General features: G+C 36.5%; 1 protein-coding gene across 1 annotated transcript; it reads left to right on the top strand.

Annotated features, from left to right (window-relative positions):
* The first annotated feature begins 323 nt into the window (after positions 1-323).
* chrdl2 (chordin-like 2) lies at positions 324-8913 on the top strand. The gene is made up of 11 exons (XM_051878827.1): positions 324-484; positions 1020-1132; positions 1307-1400; positions 1513-1658; positions 2325-2418; positions 2614-2678; positions 2819-2987; positions 6712-6900; positions 6988-7164; positions 7532-7624; positions 8066-8913. The coding sequence occupies exons 1-11, from the start codon at positions 367-369 to the stop codon at positions 8197-8199; spliced, it is 1392 nt and encodes a 463-aa protein (XP_051734787.1). The 5' UTR covers positions 324-366; the 3' UTR covers positions 8200-8913.
* The last annotated feature ends 6805 nt before the right edge of the window (positions 8914-15718 follow it).

The raw sequence follows: 15718 nt of genomic DNA, 5'->3' as shown, positions 1-15718 counted from the left end.
GCTCCAGAAAATAATTACATAATTAAAAAATTGTACCTATAAAAGTGCAATGCTTGCTTTTATCTTTATTACATTAAAGCTTTTATTATTTAGTAAATTAAATATATTTTTTTAACATATCAGAATAATATCAGATTTCATGCGCTTATATCCAAATGCTTGCTGATAATATCCAGAAGTTCACTTTTTTTTTTCATAACTAAACATTCATTGTTTGTAATGTTTCAATAATGTTTGTACAAGACAGCGAACAAGTTGGTTTTCCTGTAGGAGGCGCTTTTGATAAAAAACCTAGAGGCGCTGTAGAAACTCCCACAGACCATCGTAGTTATAAAGTGCGGAGAAGTTTGAGAAGACAAATCGTGCATGTCCACAGTTTTCTGGAATATGAAGAAAATAATGAACTACTTGAGACATCTTTTCATTTTGGTCATAATTCGATGCTACGTTCAGGGTGAAACAGAGGCAATACAACCAGGAAAAAGTAAGTGACTCCATCAAAGAATATTTTATTAGTAAATGGGCATCACACTTCGATGCATCCTTCTACCAGCCATACGACTGTGAAAATGCTGTGATTAAGTTACATAAGTCATGAAAGTAGGGGTCATTCCGTTAAAAGGTGTCTATTGTATACTTCATTAACATATGTGTAAACAATGAGATTATTATAGTCTTTTTTAAAGGAAAACAACAAAAATCTAGTAACCTTATTTATTTTTTTCTTCGTTGTTTTGGTCTCCCCAGCCATGTTTGCTAATTATGTATTAATTCTCCCTCACTATATTTGTAGGTTTTGGTGAACATTACATTTTTTTTTCTCTGTATTTGTCTTTTTAATAAATATCTTAGTGTCATGTAAAATGGCTAAATGAACTGTAAAACTGTCAAAGTTGTTGTTTTTTAAGCTATAGCTTTATCAGAAAATGTAATATTTCTGAATTAAAACATTTAAAATGGATACCATTCTTGATGTAAATCCCAGCAATGAAATGATTATGTGTTTGTGTTGCATGCAGTGTCAGATGTTTTTTGCACTTTTAAAGAGAAGACATACAGGCCAGGTGATAGCTGGCATCCCTATTTGGAGCCCTTTGGATTCATGTTCTGCATGCGCTGTACTTGCACAGAAGTATGTATCCACCTTTCAAGCCTAATTTACTGTTTTAAGTTTTAATATGCCATAGCTTTTTAGTTAAAGGATGCAGCTGATCATTCATGAATTGTGTGCATGCACTTGTCAAATGCACATACTATGTGTAATGTCTCAGTGTGTCTGTCTACTCTCATGTGGGTGTATGTACAGTTAGGTCATGTAAAATGCAACAGCATCAAATGCCCTGTGCTGCGATGTGAAAATCCAGTGACTAACTCACAGCAGTGTTGCCCTCGTTGTGCAGGTATCACATCACCTTTTTTATGTGGTGGTTCACTGAATTAATGTGCATGATTCTGGTACATTTTTATTTAAACCGTCTGACTTATGCATATTATGGCTATTCTCATAATCAGATGAGCACAGAACTCCTGCTGGTCTGCGGGCACCCATTAAAACCTGTAGGCATAATGGAAGCATTTACCAAACAGGGGAAACCTTTGCCAACCATGAGCTCTTCCCATCCCGTCAGTCGAACCAGTGCGTCATGTGCACTTGCTCTGTAAGTATGTTTTTGCGTTCATTGTTGTTGCATTCACCATAGTACATCTCTCAGGAATAACAGACCGTTACTTGCGAACATAGGGATCTAACCTCAATAAGTTTAAAAATCTTTTATAGTTTTTATAGTGTTCTGAAAGACAGGTGAAACTCAAACAGTAGAGCGTAGTGCTAGCAATGCCAAGGTTATGGGTTCCATGTATACCTTGGATGCAGTGTAAGTCATTTTGGATAAAAGTGTCTGCTTTAAAAATGAAATCTAAATATAATGCTCAGTAAACACAATGATTTTACCATAGTCATAACTGCAGATGAGAATTAATTTTCTAACTATTACCCGAATAGCTACATGGTTTCAGGAACAGACACACAGAAAAAATTAAGAAATTTAAGTAATAATGTCTTCATTAAGAAATTTTGGGTCTATGGTTAAAATAGTATTACAATAAATGAAATCATGTACCATTTCAAAAGGTTATGTCTCCTTCATAAGTTGCATATGTTATATATGAGATATTTTCTGGCCTCATTTGGCATCAATATACAAAAAGAGCAAAAACATTATTAACACAATAAAGTGTCCAATATTGTCAGACACTGATGTTGCAGTGCTGTTTTTTTTTTTTTTTTTTTTTTTTTTTTTACATTTTATTCTTTTTCATTAAAGAATGGAAATATATTCTGTGCATTGAAAACCTGTCAGCCCATTACATGCTCCTCACCAGTGTCAGTCCCGGACACTTGCTGCTTGGTGTGCAAAGGTGACGATATATTTGCAATTTCCTTTTTCCAATGTAGAGAATTATAGCCTATTTCAGTTATATTATAGGATGCAAATGCTGCTGAGATGTATTTATTTTAGGGTGAAATTGGATGTTAGTGGTTGTATTTATATTTTAATTTCACCCCTTATTGTGATAAAAAAAAAAATAACATTGTTTACTTTGAATAAACAGAAAGTGCCATTGATATCAATTCTGCATCATTTGAGGATGGAGGACAGCAACTGAACAGGGGAGTTGTATGTATCTTCTTTTTCAAGAGACTCACTGTACTGTTTAAAATGTTTTTTATTGTCTCATTGATGTTAATCTTTAATAGAATGATATTTAAACAAGTCCAGAGTTACAACGTTTGTTTTTATGTGTCCTGAAACACAAGAGGCATTCTGTGGATCAGTGTCCTGCGGAACAGGTCAGGGGTCGCTCAGTTAGGGCCACACCATCGACACTGCGGGGGTCTCCCAGAGGCCTCAACCTGCAGACACTACACCTCAAGGGAGCTGCCGAAACTACTGTTAAAATTCTTCTGCAGCGCAGACATCAGAGAGGTAAACAATAGGGCTTTTCACACTTGAACTAGTTAAACCTGGGTCATTCTAAGAGTCATTCCACGAAACCGGTACGATTTGGACTTGGATTTTTTACTAAAATGTATTACTTTTCTGAACACCCCACAACATTAATGACATATTTAACTTCCAGAAAAACATATTTTCCCATCTCAGGCATCAAATCCCTATTATTATTGGTCATTATTTTAAGTTATGGACACTATGGGATCTCTGAATATTATTATAAAATGTATTTGTGATAAAATAAATATTTTCCTATTAATCAGATGTCCCTCACACTAATTCAGTAATTGCAAATATAAAAGTTACATAAAATCTCACACTTTTGCTATACTAAAGTCTGAAATGGGGACTTTTTGTGAGAGCAACCTCATCATTTTTTATCAAAGGCTTAACTTCAGAATTTGAACTAAAATCAGTATTCTTATGATTGCTCTGAACATTTCAGACAGAATTCAACTAACTTTAAATTATTTTTTCATAAACTTAACAAAAAAAAAAAAAAAAAAAAATGTAGGTGTGACGGGGTTGTGATTTTTTGCCCAAATTGGCCACTGCTCTAAATCTAGTGAATAAATAGAGAGCACATGGCATGCATGATATTAAGAAATCATGAATAATGTTGAAATAACAAAGATAATTTTCACAAGTAATAGTTTTCTATCTTTAATTGATGTAACGGGGTTGAGTCGTTAAGCTTGACAAACACAATTTCACAACATAATTTAGTTATAATTATTAAAGAAGGTGGTAACTTGCCTGTGTCTGCTCACAATGTTGTTCAGAAGACTTCTATGATGTCACTTCCTATTAATGATGTCACATAAGTATCAGTTCATTATTTTTGTAGGGGGAGAATGGTTTGTGTAACGGGTTCGAGGGGTTACTGAGGTACGGAACTAAATGATGTGATTTTAATGAATAATCATGAATTTACTTCGAAAAAAACATTACCAGCAAAAAAGCACAGATGGATATTTATGGGAATGGCAAAACGAATGGACTTTTTTCTCATTTTATTATTCATATCCCAAGTACACTTTCATAGAAGGCCTTGAGGGACATGACAAAATAGGTGGTGTCAACTGAAAAAAAAAAAAAAAAAATTTCTAATATGAAGATAAAATGTATGTCATGTTTTTAAACATTATTAAAGGAGACATTTCAATTAATACTAAAAGCTAAAAATATATTTTGGTGATCCAACAGATAAAATACACTGAAAAAGGTCAGAGGGACTCAATTCGTACCTGTTTCGTGGAATGACTCCTAAACCCTGGGTGTACGGAATCCTGTGTTATCTTGCTTCATGTTTCAGATTGCTCGAAATAAAGTGCTGCAGGGATGGCGTCAAAACCCAGAACAATAATTCGTCAGTGGTTCCCTCAAGATTTTCCTATGGGTTTCTATGGGGTTTTTACATTTATGACCAGTGTTGGGGGTAACGCATTACAAGTAATTTGAGTTACGTAACCAGATTACTTTTTTCAAGTAACTAGTAAAATAACGCATTACCTTTAAATTTACAACAAAATATCTGAGTTACTTTGTTTTCCTATGTATTGACTGACAGCTCTCCTGTCCCCATGTTGAGAGAAATCGTAAGTGCAGAGGTGTTGTGTACACTATGTGAATATGATGCTTATTGTAGATCTAGACTAAAAGTGAGCATTTACTCATCTCACTTGCACAAAAACAGATTCAGTATTTCTCAAAATGAATAAAAACACTGAAAGGTAATCTTGGAATATTGCACAAACCCTTAACATTTGTCAAAAATAGAACTTTTCGTTGTTATTAAAAAACAAACAAACAAGCCCAGCTCAGGTGAGAAAAAGTAACGCAAAAGTAAAGTAACTTTTAGGGAGTAATGCAATATTGTAATGCATTACTTTTAAAAGTACCTTTCCCCAACACTGTTTATGAGTAAAATAAGTCATAACTTGACGATACTTGGACGTTTTGTTCTGCTGGGGGCAGATGTGGCCTAATAGTTAGAGAGTCGGACTTGTAACCCAAAGGTTGCGGGTTCGAGTCTCAGTACCAGCAGGAAACGTAGGTGGGGGGGCATGAATGAACAGTGCTTTCTTCCATTCTCATTACCCACAACTGAGGTTTCGCTCTGGGTGTGTGTTTACGGTGTGTATGTGTTCAATACTGTATGTGTGCACTTGGATGGGTGAAATGCAGAGCACAAATTCTGAGTATAGGAGAGCATACTTGGCCACATGTCACTTTCACTTCACTTTACAACTTAAATTACACACACCCTTATTGAATTCGCAAATTTTGAAGCTTTTATGTTAATTTTTTAAAAATGCATGTTTTTTCTAAGTAACTATAAGAATGTTTGGGGTACGAGTGTGTGCAGTTTACGTTGTAGAGCAAAACACCCTAAATATCGTCAAGTTATGTTTACCGCAGACCTTATTTTACTTTATTAACAAACAAACAACAACAACAAAAAACATTATAAAATCCCATAGAAAATTTTTAAGGTAACCTCTGGCATATTAGCCTTCCGGATTTTGACATCATGCCTGCAGCACTCTATTTACCCGGGGTTTACCCAGCTAATCCTGGGTATTCATAAGCTGCTGTTTCACATTGTACATTCATAAACCCTGGGTTAACGTTCTTATTTGCATATTTGCGGTGTCAGTGTCATTGGCTGGATGAGCACATCATGCGACCTGTTTACATAAAGGCTCTAGCATTGCGCATCCTCATATTATATATTGCCGACTGTACTATCAAGTTTATACTGAATTGACTTTTCAGTCTATAAAGGTAAGAATAAAACTCTTCTTCTCTCTATGTCACAATTTGACATTTTTCTCCTCAAGCGCTGAAACATAGCCTGCTGTTTATTCATGTGAATATGAGGTACGTGATTGGCTATCTGTTGCTAAGCATTTAGCTGTAATCACATCATCATTTTAAGTCAAGTCAAGTCACCTTTATTTATATAGCGCTGTTTACAATGCAGATTGTATCAAAGCAGCTTTACAGTGATAACTGGTAAATAATTTTGGCTGCACAGTAGCTCTTAAAGAAATTCAGTATTGATTCATTCTGTTGTAAAAAAATATCAATAGTTATTAATGTAGTTCGCATAAAATGGTGTCAATGCAGGCAGATCAAAAACATTGTTGAATATCAAGTGTCCCCAAGTAAGCAAGCCAAAGGCGACAGCGGCAAGAAACCCAAACTCCACCAGGTGACATCAGGTGACAAACAGGTGATAAAAATGGAGAAAAAAAAAACAGGCTCAGTCGGAGGGCCAGTTCTCCTCAGGCCAACAGCGAACAGTGCGTGATTATGATTCAGGTAGCTTTACAGGTCATAAGTCTGATTGGGATTGCAACAGTCAAAATGTTATAAATAATCCAGTTCAATACGGATGATTTTAAACGTTTGGCAGTGCAATGTGGGGTTAATACTGCAAAAGTGATGCTAACTCTGCTCCTTAATGGGGTTTCATAACCTTGGGTAAAAAGCAGCACTAACCCCACAAGTGTGAAACGTTCCTTTACCCAGGGTTTAAAAGCAGGGCTTAGAACGACGATAACCCGGGGTTAAGCGCAGTATGAAAAGCCATTTTAATGCACCACTGACTGAAAATGTCAGGAATTGCTTATCAAAATCCAATAAAGTCATATCCTGTCAAAGTAATGTAGGGTTTCTGACTTTGTCTAAGCTTGTGTGTACAATGGCAAGACCTATTCTCATGGTGACGTGTGGCACCCGGCGCTGGGGAAGGTCTTGGACTGCATTCTGTGCACCTGCAGGGACGGCTTTCAAGAATGCAGGCGCATCACGTGTCCCAACCAGTATCCATGCCAACATCCCATAAAGATAGAGGGGAAATGCTGTAAGATTTGTCCAGGTAGGCATATCAGTGATATCATATGTGCAATGATTTAAACTTTCATGTTTTATCAGTTTTTTTTTTTTTTTAAACTTGTGTTTCCAGAGCTCAAAGCAGAAAGCAACAGGACGGAGTGCTACCTTACTCAGGACAATAACAGTCTCCTGGTGTATAAAGTTGAAACCTCATCAGCTGCTCAGTCGGAAGATAAAGTACGGATGATTGCCATCGAGAGACAAGGAGCCACGGAAGTGGAGGTGCAAGTCTGGAAAACTGTTGAAGGTGATGTTGGTGATTTAAACAAGTTATAATATAGATAATGTTACATTTGTTTGGTAATTCCAGACTATTATAGTGTTAAACACATCATTTCTATCAGCCCTGGAACAACCTATTGTTGGAGAGGAAAAACAGAGAGAAAGATTCTTTTACTTTACTAGATTTCATCCAAATACTTAGTCACTGACCTAGATATGCAATTTTATAAATCTTTGCCAACTCTCAGCTGCAAAGTAAGGTTGCTTATTTTAGCTCTATGGCACTGGAATTAGGTGCCTGAGCACCGATGGTGTATTGCTCCGTTTATTATGTTTTATTATTGTAGTGTTATTACTTTAAAACTTTAAAACTTGTCTTCTAATCTTTGCAGGTGTTTTGCATCTGATGGAGACAGGGGACGTTCAGAAGAAAGACCTCATCGAGCATCCGGAAAATTACATCTTGCTGACCACATTAGATGAGGGTTTGTTTAATTTTTTTTTTTTTCATTTCACCAAACTAGTTTTGCATTAGTTGAGACATTTAAACATTCAACTGAGTATTTTGATAGTTAAAATTGAGTTTGAATTGAACACACTGAACATTTTAGGTGAATAAAAGGTAAACTTATACCTCTGCTAATATATATGTTTTAAACAACCATGAAAAGAGACTTATCTTTGAGCTTAGAGTTTTTTTTCAGCTGCCAGGAAATATAATAAGGTAGAGGAGACTAAAGGAAATTGAATGTCTGACGTGTAGATTTTTTATTTCCTCTTTAGAAATTTTCTAACTATTTCAGCAAGTCACTTTTGATGCATTGCATTGGCTGTTTCAGCTTAAACGTTGAAGTGCCAGACAGACAGGCGTGCTTCATACTGTACGCTAAAGCAATCCGTATTAAACTGTCCTTTTGTTTGCACAGACACTTGGAGAAAGTTCAAAGAAGAAGAGGACAAGCAGAAGGACTTCAGTAAGATTAGGAGCTGTGAAGACGGGATCAAGGAAGTGGTGAAGTACTTAAACCCTGAACAGCTGGACAGTCTTTGCACTTCTTAGTCTCCTCCCCGCTCTAACACTGTGCCATCCCAGTCTGACACTCATTTTATTACCAGAAGAGCACACACACCCACACTCACACAATGTGCATGTAGTACAAAACCAGATGCTGGCAGCAGGTAGTCTAAAGATCTCGTTTATTACTATGAGTCAGTTTATCGCAAGTCTTTATGAGTTTGACGTCCCAGAATTCTTTCTCTTTTTCAGAAGCCTTTAGGTCAGCCATTTTTCTTGCATTGCAAAAAAATGCACATTTGGTAAGAAAAGTAAGTGAATATATGCTATTTGGCTTGGAATTATGAGGAAGAAAAGGTTTAAAGCAATCCTCATCATTGAAAGAGGAAATGATGTATGTAATTTTAGCAGGCATCCAATGTATGTACATAAGAGAAAAAACAAAGGATGATGTGGACAGCTTATTGGCCGGAATGCTTTTATAAAGTTGATGTAGGCCACATTTTTTTCCACTGTACTTAGTTATACGCTACTCATATATGTAGCATGGATAAACTAAAAATACACTATTTATTGTAAAGTCAAAGCAGCCAACATCGTCATTACTTCAATAGATTTTTTTTTCTTCTGTGCAGAAAATGTTTTGCATTGTAATGTGTGTAGCGTGTATATTGATCTGGTTATGTATAACTCGTATGCACTTAAAATGATGACAAATATATTGGGCTGATGTCCTGACTAAACAATATCAAAATCTTATTTAGGAGCTGAATTTCTATTATTGTTTATGTTCTTGCTTTCAAAAGTTATTATGGCCTAATGCATTAACTGCAAAGAGGATGTTTTATAATGTAGACAATGTTGAGTTTTTGCAGGCTTTTACGCCTCTTTGTCGCCATCTTTGTTTGAAACCTGCAATTGCAGTTATTTGCGGAATTATCATCTTTACATGGGTTGTGCATCGGCACGGCTCCTCAGCGCGGATGAATCTAATGTTTTGAGGAGAATGTGTGGCTGTCAGTCACTGCACCGGTGGATACTGTACTTCGGATTCACAGATTGTAGTCTTGGAAGTATGACCAAAATAAGAATTTTCACCGGAAAATGTCATCTGACCAAGTAACAAATCTGCCACTTTTGTTCTGACCATTGAGGAAAAAAAAGCATAAACAACAATAAATCGCGCTACCAATGGTGATTAAATCTAACGTCGCTTAGCTCATATCACATCAAACCGTGCAAATTATTATTATTGTTATACTTTGTTCTCAAATTGTTAATGGTAACAACACCAGCATTGCGTTACTATGTGTATTTAGAGTGTATTAGCGTTACCTGTAGATTTCAATGTCTGTACAGTCTAATCTCTAATGTTATCTTGTCATACCATACAATCCACCATCAAAAAGATAAGTTTAATTATTCCAGCTGCTGTGAGAAAAGGCTATAAATGATCCGTCACCTGCAGCATCCTCACATGCAATATAGCCTCCTTCTTTATGTAAACAGACGTGAGGTAACGAGGCAAAGACGAACAGCGGCATGCTCGAATTTCCAGCGGAAACCTACCAGTACCACTCGAATTAGAAAACATTATTACAAGCTTACTGTTGTGAATCGGGCTAAGGTAAGTAGAACACTGGCTGGTTATGTACTTGCTCAAAAATTGATTTTGAATCATTTTTAACCAAAAAAGGTTACGGACTGCAGCTTTAAGTATCAAACATTCATGTACTAAAGCAGGTCATTAGTTCACATGATCATGGATACTGATGAGAATCTTTTCATAATGTTGTAAATGAGCAGCAGACATGTTTACTTTGAGCTGAAACGAACAATCCATTGCGGCATAAATTAGTAGAAACCTGTTGCGGCTCGTCATCATGACGAGCTCCTGACATTGTTTGTTCTTCGGTCGTGCTAATCACAACGAACCGAGACGGGCCGCTGAACCCAGATTGGGGCAGTTCAGGGAGTTGTGACTAATATCCCTTCTCTCCAGACCCCAAAAGCCCACTTTCCTCTTCTGTCACAATGAGTCATTGTGCTGGCCGCACACAAAGTGCCAGACGGTGCTGCTCATCTCTCACTGAAGGCCTGACAAAATATTTTGAAACAGAAGCCCCTCAGTTGCAGACCTTAATAGTCACACAATGAAGCTGTGAATTATTTCCGCTGGCTGTTGGATCTAACAGTTTCTGGCAATTTGTTCTCTTTGAACGGCTTTGGAGGGAGACAAAGGGGATTTTACTGTGCACTCCTATTTCATTTTCTCTCTTTGTGTATGTTAGTTTAAGGGGATGGTCGAACATCCCGTTTGATCCATACGCTGGCCGCCGTTTCACAAAGAGAGCCTTTTGTTACGTCGAGAACCTTTCAATTTGTTATGTCCGTGTTGATTTGATGAAATGGCTTCAGCTCCCCGGGGTTCAACGCTTGTGAATTTGATTTTAAACATAGCCCTATTGGCACCTTCGCTTTTGGCTAAAGGTTGTGAATTCGCAATAAATAGCATTCAGCTATGCATGCTTAGTCTTGGCTCAGGCAATCTGAACAGCTGGGGGCAGTCACTGGGTATAAATCAGGTGAATGGGTCAGTTCTCTGTGTGAGTTTTCCTGCTCAGCTTTGCTTCCCATTGTTGCACGTAAAAGTGTAAATGGAGTTACTTTTTACATCACTACAAGTTTCGGCAGCTATTTGAAAGCCAGTTAGTGCTATTTGTCGTATTACTCTTTGATTTTTATTGCAATGTTGTATCACATCCCGAGTGAAGGCAGGTGATAAAACTAAGTGCAGTGGTGGACGATGTACACTCGAGTAATAGTACAGATACCCTAATAAAATATTACTCCAGTAAAAGTGCAAGTACTCCTTTTCATTTTTACCTTTTAAATTTAATTGTGTTAAAAATAAAAAGTACTAATTGATAAACCATGTTTATATATTTTGCCCATTTATGCCATCCAACAAAAAGGAAAATTAATGAATGAAGAAGAAACTGATTCATGTATTGGATGTGGTAATGAATCATATGTATTGATCTGCAAATAAACAAACATTTTATTTTCAAAACATTAAACTTCAATATACTAAAATATTTAAAGTCCCCCTGTAGTCAGTAATTTTATCCCTTAAAACAAACCTTGATCACCAAAAGTACATATTTAAAAATGTTTTTCCTGTGCTTAAAAAACACTTAATACCTTGAAATAGCTTGAATGTAACTCTACACCCTTGCCTCATTTAATATACACAGATCTATGAATATGTGTACGTATTGCTACTGCCAATACGTACACGACAGCTGCTGTGAGCAAGTAAGAGATGCTGCTGCTGTACAATATAGCGTACATGAATTACCCGTAGCAGATCTATACAGGTGGAGCTGGGGAAGGTGGAGGGTTGCAACCAAAGTATTTGAAGGTTGACCACACAAGCTCATTGGCTACTTATACAGCAGGAACCAATCAGCTGTGCCCTTTAGATAACGATGTGATTACGAGCAGGTTGAGTTAAAGGACCTATTAGCCTGTGCTATCTAGAGTTTCATGACAGAACTTTGTATTTTTTTCCTGTTCTTACACATTTTAAGTCAGGAATGAACAATTACGTGAATTGTTATGTACACTTGCGATTTCCTCAGATTGAAATAACGAGGAACTAAATGTTTTTATCAAATGTAGTGAAGTAAAAAGTATGATATAATGAAGTAAAAGTTTTCCAAAATAAAAATACTAGATAAAGTATATAAAGTACAGATACTTGAAAAATGTACTCAAGTTCAGTAAAGAAGTAAAAATACTTTGTTAATGTCCACCACTGCGAATATGTAATGTTTCTGCCTCTGAACTGCTGCTCTGCACGGCGCCTGCAGATTCACAGTCTCTAAGCAACTGACACAAGTTTCAAAGGGAGCTAAACTGGGTTAAGATAATTAACTCTGATGGATTGGTTAGCTTTCGTAGCTGATTAAGGTGTTCATGTAAACTGTGAATTAATGTGCCATCCAAATACTTCAGAAATCTTCAGAATTTTTTTTTTTTTGAACACCCCCCTCCCTCTCTGCTTACTTGAGTTGGCCCTGATCATTTCAGCCAAAGATCTGAATCATGTTAAGCAAGCACTGAGTGGCCTGTCATGAACAATCCAGTCATGGATCTGCTTTTCCTGATGCCTACTGCTTAAGGTGCAAGAGGGAAAAACAATGGTAAGGAATCATTACACAATATTAAAAGGACAGTCCACTTAAAAACGATTGACACCGTAATCATTTACTCACCCATGTGTTGTTCCAAACCCATATGATTACTTTCTTCCACAGATCAAGAAAATAAATATTTTGAAGAATGTCCACGCTGTGCAATAAAAGTGAAGGGCTCTCGAGCTCCAAAAAGTTACCATAATAAAAGTGTACTAAATTTCCAATCTTCAAGGCCCGGTCACACCAAGACGATAACTATAACGATAACTATATTTGCATCCACACCACCGAACGATAACGGTCTGTTTATTCTAAGCTCACGCACTGCGGTTTCAAAGTGTACAATGTTTGTGTTGCATTTACATGGCTTTAACCAGCAGATGTCCTCAGCATGCTATGTTATAAGTCAATATACGTATTGGAATAAAAATATCGCCTAGTCTTTTTCACTGCAACTTCAACGGAAGCAAGACAATGGATACCTGAGGTAATTTTTATGTTACACTGTTTGCTAGCCTGGGATAATGATCTCATCATTAATACTTCTCACCATTTATTCCGAGGATATGACCAATTGTTATATATCCATTTTCTTTAAAGTATCCTTGAAAAGGGGGACTTGTCAAAAAGTGGTGGCTTTTTCTGGACCTCGTGATTTCTTCTCCGCGATGTCGTCTGTCATTTTAAATGTTTTTTAGTGGACTTCAACAGCTACCAACATGTAGCAATCTGTCATTTTCTAAAAAAACATAAAAATGTATATACTTTTATTTATACATTTTTTAACTACAAATGCTCGTCTTGCACTGCTCTGCAATGCGCCACACATTAAGTAATCACGATGGAAAGGTCACAATGTAGGTGGAAGTAGTAGAGCAGTAGAGCGAAAAACTCCATCTCATTTCCTCCTCCAACTTCAAAATTGTCCGACATCGCTGTTTTACATTTTTTTCTTTTTTCAAGAAAATGAAGATCGTTTCACTAGATAAGACCCTTATTCCTCTGCTGGGATTGTGTAGAGCCCTTTGAAGCTGCATTGAAACTGCAATTTGGACCTTCAACCCGTTGGTAGCCGTTGAAGTCCACTATATCGAGTTTAATCTTGGAATGTTTTCCTCAAAAACCTTAATTTCTTTCCGACTGAACAAAGAAACACATGAACATCTTGGATGACATGGGGGTGAGTAAATTATCAGGAAATTTTAATTCTGAAGTGAACTAATCCTTTAAATTAAAACGGTTTCTGATTGGCTGTCAACGTTTTATCGTTCAACAGCTGGAAAAAAAAAAAAAGGCTCTGAAAGTGATCCCAACGATATTTGTTAACGATATGTTTCTCTGTATCGTTATAGCTGTGGTGTGGACAGTGCTATTCTTTTATATTTAGAATGATTTTTAGGACTATATCTTTATCGTTATCTTTATAGTTATCGTTCTTGGTGTGAACAGGCCTTAAGGCTGTATGATATTCTTGTGTGAGGAACAGACTGAAATTCCCTAAAAGATTTTTATGTCTAGAAATTAGCCGTGGTCGTATGCGTTTCAAAAAACGAGTACATGATGACAGAATTGGGTGAATCTCTTTCGATTATCTCTTTACTGAAACTCTAAGGAGTGTATATGCTTAAGTTCTGCCAAAATTAAAGTATTATGAATATAACTTAAATTTACTCCTGGGTACTAAATTGAGTGAGAACAGGCTGCATAGCCTTTTCACGGAAAACAGCAATCAAGCCAAATCAGGCCATGATGGATGGGTGTCATATGGCCGCTTAACTAATGTGACACAATGATGAATGATGAGGTGAAGCGTTTTAGAGATAATCAGGGCTAGTATTCATGCCAACTAAGCACATGGGTAGTGTTTCGATGTATTTAATGACATTTGCAAAGAGAGCACAGGTTCCATTTGGTAATCAGCAAAATACACATTTTTAGCTTGATTTCAACAAGACAAGTCCAGATGTGAGGCACCCCACACCCTAAAAATAACCTCAAAGACATCATATCCCAAAAAGGTGATGCATGCTCTGCCTTTTCCAATCATGTTCTGCATATTTTCCTGTTTTGACAAAGAACAGTGGTCCTTCAGCCAAATGCAGTTATATCATCCAGTCAGACGAGCGTGTGTAAAAATCTGCTTTCAATTAATATACAATGATTTATTCTCTAAGAGCTCTGCATGAGAACAGTGAGGGGGATTAGAAAAATAAATCACTGCTGAATGTTTGAGTTATTGCTGTTTGATGTACTTTGTTGGCGTTGATCTACAAAGCAAGACTCTCTCATGCCCGCGAGGTCTGCCCGCACTTAAAAGGCATCTTCAGAGATGCAGATTCTCTGTATTAATTGTTTTACACTTAATAAACTTTTATGAGGGTCTGTAAAAATTTCAAAAGAAATTTAAAAATGACTAACATCTTGAGTGTAAGCTATTCAGATGAATACTTGCTTAATGGATTATTGCAACCACAGTCAGGGTCAGTGTGCAAAAGGAAAGAAGGAGGGGTCACATGGGTAAATATGAAACTAATTAAGATGTCAATATTCGGTAATGAGCGGATAGTGTTTGTCAAATACCTAAGTTAGGATAGAAATACCTTAATCCTCCAAAAGCACAGATTTTGTCAGATGTGTATTTTTATGAGCAGAAAAGACAGTGGAGCAAAATATGAAGCACTCAAACAGTATTTAATGGCTTTGCAGAGTGCCCAAGGCCATTTTGAATTTAATAATGTGGGTTCACTTGATATATTTTGAAAATGTCTATTGATTTATTCCACCTGGGCTGAAAAATGCATTCCACTTCTGAGCAGCTATGCAAGAGGAATCTAATTGAAATCGTACGGTGACCAAGACCGTTAAATCACATGGATGGACAGAACAAGATAGGGAAAAGTGAAGAACTGCTAACACAAATGTATGTGGTAAGTAATGACTTATGCCACAAGGTTGTTATTTTATGGAAAATAAACCCTTTTTATATTTTTATAAAAGCACCTCACCAGATGATGGAGCCCTTGAATGGATAGTTCACCAAAAAAAAAAAAAAAAAATTGTCATTTACTCATACAGGTTTGGAACAACTTGTGGCTGAGTAAATGATGACAGAATTTTCATTTTTGGGTGAACTATCCCTTTAAAACTGACAGGAACCAAAAAGGAAAATTCTGTCATGATTTACTCACGCTTATGTTGTTCCAAACCTGTATGACTTTCTTCTGTGGAACATAAAAGATATTTTGCAAAATGTCGTTTGTCCATACAACTCACAATATAATTGTTGTTTTGGACCCCATTAAAAGGAATTGTACAGACAAAAACTTCTTCAAAATAGTCTATTTGCAGAAAAAAAAAAGTTT

This window comes from Ctenopharyngodon idella, chromosome 21 (genome assembly GCF_019924925.1).
Source record: "Ctenopharyngodon idella isolate HZGC_01 chromosome 21, HZGC01, whole genome shotgun sequence".
NCBI lineage: Eukaryota > Metazoa > Chordata > Actinopteri > Cypriniformes > Xenocyprididae > Ctenopharyngodon > Ctenopharyngodon idella.
The sequence above is the reverse complement of the archived record's forward strand: the minus strand, read 5'-3'. Positions and strand labels throughout refer to the sequence as shown.